At 44.2% G+C, this 5908-nt stretch overlaps 1 protein-coding gene across 1 annotated transcript; it reads right to left on the reverse strand.

Moving 5' to 3' along the window:
- Positions 1-1246: 1246 nt before the first annotated feature.
- Positions 1247-4702, reverse strand: LOC127299405 (syntaxin-132). The gene is made up of 13 exons (XM_051329366.2): positions 4426-4702; positions 3711-3827; positions 3522-3578; positions 3134-3182; positions 2946-3034; positions 2767-2840; positions 2636-2678; positions 2297-2357; positions 2173-2198; positions 2005-2082; positions 1848-1928; positions 1698-1763; positions 1247-1592 (listed from the first exon to the last, which is right to left on the reverse strand). The coding sequence occupies exons 1-13, from the start codon at positions 4441-4443 to the stop codon at positions 1434-1436; spliced, it is 918 nt and encodes a 305-aa protein (XP_051185326.1). The 5' UTR covers positions 4444-4702; the 3' UTR covers positions 1247-1433.
- Positions 4703-5908: the final 1206 nt, after the last annotated feature.

Consider the following 5908-nt stretch of genomic DNA (forward strand, 5'->3'; position numbering starts at 1 on the left):
AAAATGGGCTCTCACCAGTGCGCCTCAAACAGCGCCGGCCAATTTTAGAGTCTAATAGAATCGCCGGTAACCCCGTGTCGGCTCCTTCACCAAGGCGCGAATCAGGCGCGCCGGCGCCTTGCTAGGATGAAAATTTTGGGCGTGGGAGCCTCCTGTCAGTAACGCCAGGCGCCGTGCGGGATATTTTACCGCCACGACGCCTGGCCGAAAACTCTCCCGCCATGGTGCCGCGCGGGAAAGTCTCCCGCCACGACACCATGCGGGATGTTTCCCGTCTCGCCGGCGGTCTATATTATCCCTCCTCCCCCCATTGCTGCAAAAACCCTAGAAAAAAGCACAATGTGGATTCGTGGGACGAGGTGGCACTAGAGGCGGCCGTAGAAGTGTTGGAGGCGAACCCGCAGCTCGCAGAGTACGAGGCGTCGGAGGAGGTGGCGCTAGCGGCGACCGTAGATGCCTACGACACGGGCGAGCGGCAGCGCCAGGAGGCTGAGCGGCGGGAGCAGATGGAGCACGGGGAGGCGCGGAGATGCAGCTCCGGCTACAGAGGCAAGAGTTGGATCACCGTCGGCGGCGGGAGGAGCTGGAGCAGCAGCTGCGTCAGGAGGCGGTGGCCGCGGATAGAGCCGCCTACTTGACGTTCGTGGCGGAGAGAGCAGCGGTGGATCAACGACGGAGGAGCGGGGTAGAGAGCATGGGAGAGAGCTCCGGTTGATCGTCCACCTCCACAGAGCCGGGTGACCAGTAGGTAGTAAGCTAGAGGCTAGAGATAAGCACGTTTCAAATGTCATCCTGGGTCGAGGAGTGAATAATGTTTTACTCGGATTTATCCGAAAATATTATTCATTCCTCGATCCTGAATGACATTAAAATGAAACTCTAAGCATAATATGTAGCTTGTGTAAAAAATCGGATCGCCTGTTTGGGGGCGCCGATGTGGGAACAGCTCCCCAAATAGAGGATGCAGTACCGACGTTCCACAAACGGAGGTGCCGGCACCCCTGCCGGCGTCTATTTGAGGGCTGCTGGGTGGAGATGCTCTTACAACCACGTGAAGTGTTATATACATCCCACCTGCCCGATGGGTACCCATCGGATATAGGAGTGGCCCTTAGGTTCTTGTTTTCGAGGCTACTAGAGATCCTCTAAGAATAAACATAGCGTGATAGCAAAATTACTCTATGTCACATCGTACCGTTCCAAGAGATTAGGCCATAAAATGTAGAAATGTGGAAACATTGTCACATAATTAAGTTGCATCTTTGATATTCTAAGAACAAAACGAACAAAATTCAAGCCCAAAAAATATTCAGAGAATGTACATGACAACTCTGGCATCAGACGGCGTATACACAACAAAGGCCATATATAAACGTCATATGAAATAATCGTATATTGTCTTTGGCATGATGCTTCTTTGGGAGTTTCTTTTTCTACTTTGCCCACGGTCTCAGTGAGAGGACGATGATGAGTATAGCGAGCAGTAGGATGATGATCCCTATGCAGGCACACTTCCGCGAGTTTTTCTGAAGGATCTTCGCCTTCTGGAGGAGGTTTGTTCCAGTCTGAACATGTTCTGCCGCACCTACAACCTGAGTTGCAGAGAAATGATCAGGGAGTCAGGAAAAAAACTGAAGCTAAGAAATAAGTACTAGGATGCTAAAAATAACATATAGAGCGGTACCAGTCATCCGTACCTGCGCTTCGATGTTGTCCAGGATCTCACCTTGCGCCTCAACCAATACGGACAAGTCGAGGAAAATCTGCATTTGGCAGATACCAGGTGAGTTGATGCCCAGGCTTAAAATTTTCAATTTGGGTACAGTGCTCATCCATTTAGTCATTACCTGCTGCAGCTCAAGGAGTTTTGTCTCAATCTCTTTCACAGTGTCATGCCGCTCCTGGATCTCTTGGAGCGTGTCGAGCACCTGCGAGTGCAGGAAGTTCAGGTTAAACCATGCTTTGTTGTTGATACTAGAATACAAATGGCAGAAGAGTTAGCACCCGTCCACGCCCTTGTTCCTGAATGGCTCTTTGGAAAATTTGTTCACTGTCGCCTGTTTCTATCAGCTTGTCAATTGTCTGCAAACAATGGCATGATGTTAGCAACATAGAATATGTGGATTCGCCTAGCGGTCGTGGGTTGAAGAAATGGTAGATGAGTGCTTTTACCTCTTCATCAGCACGCTCGCCAGTTACTGTTCATTGGAAATTTGCAGAGTGAAGGATCAAGATAAGTCAGTTCAGCAAAAATGTAAAAGGGATGGTACTATGGTGAGAGTTAAGGGCAACAGACCAGTGAAAACACGTCGCTCCACGACTTCCCTGTATTCCGTCTGTATTGCTTCTCTTAGTGTCTGGAAAAATATTTCATTGTAAATGACATGCTTATTTACAACAGGCATGTATTATGCTCTTAATAAACCGCCATTTTGAAGCTCCTTTGATGCGTTATCGGACTAAATGTTGGACAGTCCACAAGTACTAAAGCTGGTTGTGTTTACTTTTTGTCTTTTCAGTACAATGCGGAATATATGCCTTTCCTTTAAAGACACGATCCTACTGTATATTTTATAGCAACAGTTATGATCCATTTGGCAGGTAGATTGTGTGCAAGAATTGATGCAATTTGTACCTGAAAGTCTGATATGCGTTCCCTCAACTTCGTGGTCAATGCACTGCAATAAGATTACAAAGTGGACAATCATGCCAGAACTAGAACAGAGGGATGATAAAGACAAGCCATGAATAACAAGAGGGGCATACGAAGTCTTTGAGGTCCGAGACCGGTCCACAGCTGATCCCTTGCCAAAGCCCTGTTTTTCTCTGTTTGCAAGATTCTTGTTGAAGGAAAAGGAGAAGTGTGTGATTATTTATAGTGAAGAAACAATATATCAAATCTATAAGCAATAGTGCAATACCAAGCTCAGTGCAAATTAACTCACATCTTTATTCAATTTCTGTAGTTTTGATTTTCCGAGCCGTGCAACCTTTGTCACCTCGTTAACATCCTTCTCCATGCGCTTTTTGATCTCTGCAATTCAGAAACAAATAAATGTATATGCAAAATAAAGTTGCAGCAAGGCATTGCCGTGGAATGTTTGAAGAGAACAACCAAAATTACATATGGTACCTTTCATAGCGGCAGACTTAGTGACAACTTTTGATTCATCATTTGAGTTCTACATGAAAAAATTACAATGTTGACTTGGAGGCCATAAAATGTTCAAACAATCATTTGATTAAACAAATTTGGGGGAAATAGCATTGTTTAAACAGAATTATATTTCCATTCCATCTAAAGTAGGTGCATACACTCTGAGTGAAAAAGAAAGAGCACTCAGTTTTTGGAGGGAAAAGTAGTAAACTGAGAATATATTTTCATCTAGGCGATATGCGACAGTTGAAAGTATAGACAGCTACAGACTCTGAAGTACTACTGAGTCTGAACTCCTACAAGAGACCGTAATATTTGAGCATAGGTAAGATCAACAGAACTCCAGTTTGTTATTGCTGCTCACCTGAAGATCTTTCAGTAGCTTTGTCAACGTATCAAGCACCTTCTCGATCTCCCTGACCTGAATGTCGTGATGACACAAATATCAACTCACATGAATAAAATCATGTCTCAGGAATGCTCACAGCAAGAAATTTTACGGCTAGGTTGACAGTGAGAGTCTCGAAACATACACAGAAGGGAAAAGAGGCACCTGTTCAAAGAAGCCGTCGAAACCAGGCTGTGCGGAGCTCGCGGTATGGCCTTGCAAACCCAGCTCAATATCAACATTTCCCCGAGCCCGTTCCTCTATGCTGAGCTCAAATGAATCCTGTTAAATTGGGAAATACGAATAAGGCATTACTTTTCAGTTGTTATAGAGTCAGAGATACAAGAAACCTTTTGTATAAAATCTTAGTGAAGCATTTCAATCTGTACCCATATCTGCAAAGCATGGGGACCTAAGTACAGAAAGAAGGTTTCCTTTTGGATTATATCCACACCGAAAAGAAGAGGTTTTGGGATTGAAATAATGGATATTAATTCCAAATTTATGCTGTCTTGAAAAACATGCTACTAGTGTGTAGTAAGAACTCGCAAACAAAAATTAATAGAGCGGACACTTTTTCTTGACCTTGAAGTCTCGACATCGAGAAACTGAACTTTGCAAAAATAGACATTTACAGAACCAAGCAAACATGACTCAACAGTTCATCTAAGATGAGACACGGTTTATGAAGATCGATCCGAGCAAAACGAACTAATCCCAGGGCCCTCCGAAGAAATCCTGCGGGAACTCGAAGTTGGCAAAAAAATAAAACAACAACCGCCAGACCAGGAACTCTGAATTTCATATTTACCCCCTAAGATCACCACAAGAATCACCGACTAATACGAAGATAAACAGCAGGCGGAGAGATCATACGAACCGAGAGAAGGTTGCGCATCCTGGCGAGCGGCGATCGGCCGGCGAGAACGGCGGAATCACGCCACAAAATCCCGGACTTTTTCTTCGCAGGGGGGCAGAGAGACGGGAGAGGTTCTTGGCGGCGACCGGAATAGATTGGGAGACTGAGAATTTTATCGGAAACTTTTGGTTGGAAATGAAGGTTCGCGCCTGGAAGTGAAGGGAAACAATCAACGGAGAACTCGTCCGAGGTTTGAAGACGGTTTATTGGCTGCGGAAGGAAGGGAGAAGGAAGCCGTGTCAGTCAGAGACTCAGAGTAGCCATTCGCTGCAGTTGTGGAAGGTTCTTTTTTTTTTCCTTTTCTTTTTTCTAGTTTTCTTCTGTCGATAGTGATGGACCTGACCAGAGTAACCAGTTGATTCTTAAATTTTCACTTTCACGATCACATTAAGTTAATTAAAATATAATAGGATACACATGTATACGTTCAACCAGTCAATGCTTATCTAGACGTCACAGCTTACTCACAGGGCGACAACTATTTTTAAGAATACGCACAAGAATTACGTGTCTTCTACATTATAAAAGAGAGAAAACAATTTACAAGACCCAGTTTCAGAGCTAAAATCACAGGTGACAACTATAATAAGTTTGGATTCAGATTCACCAAGTTGCGAAAAATACTTGAAAAGAATGGAGGTGGCTTGTTGGGATGAGGAGAAAGACACGGGAACAGTTGAGCACTCTCTAGCCATGTATTTGCATTGACTGGAGACATAGGTAAGGCTATTGCGATGGATCTTTGAAATTGACCAAAGACAAACGCAAGGATTTAATTTGGGATGTACAGTACATTTGAAATCGTATAGAAGTATTTATTTAGGGACGATAGTGAGTTGAAACTCTTTTATTTAGATGTAACAGCAGAATCAACGGAAAAATAGTGGGAGGATCTAGGCTAGAAACCAAAGTCTAAACTAAATTCAGCTAGCAATGTGAGCACCATTTTCGTCCATTCAGCGGAATACTACTCCCTCCAGCTAAAAATAGGTGTCTCACTTTTGTCTAGATAAGGATATCTAGATGCATTTTAATTAGAGGTCATCTATATTTAATAAAGTTGAGACACTTATTTTTAAACGGAGAGGTGTAGAAAACATTGAAAAGGTAGTAGAGTATTGATATTATATGCACAGAGCTGGCCGCCTCTTGTCAAAGCTGTCCATCATCATGTTGTTATCACGCGCCAAACCAACTCCCGTGCCGTGCGCCGCCACCTCGTTAATTAGTTACAATCTTTGGCGGCATACATGCATACTAAACACGCGAGATGACATGGAGTAGTTAGACCAGACTTTGAAGAAGGAATTCAGCAACCACAACAGTGTGGAAGACCGACCACATGGTGTATGTGGTGAGCAACCTAAACAGTGTGGAAGACCGGCCAAGGAAATCAAACATGAGAAAAGTCATTACACGGTTTCCCCTTCAATTTCTTTCACGT

Source organism: Lolium perenne, chromosome 5 (genome assembly GCF_019359855.2).
Source record: "Lolium perenne isolate Kyuss_39 chromosome 5, Kyuss_2.0, whole genome shotgun sequence".
Taxonomy (NCBI): Eukaryota; Viridiplantae; Streptophyta; class Magnoliopsida; order Poales; family Poaceae; genus Lolium; species Lolium perenne.

What these genes read in the sequence shown, in the direction of transcription:
- LOC127299405 (XM_051329366.2), bottom strand. An exon ending in GCGAGCGTGCTGATGAAGAG is followed by an intron (nt 2,083 to 2,172) that starts GTAAAAGCACTC and finishes CATTGTTTGCAG; the next exon opens with ACAATTGACAAGCTGATAGA. An exon ending in AGGAACAAGGGCGTGGACGG is followed by an intron (nt 1,929 to 2,004) that starts GTGCTAACTCTT and finishes CTGCACTCGCAG; the next exon opens with GTGCTCGACACGCTCCAAGA.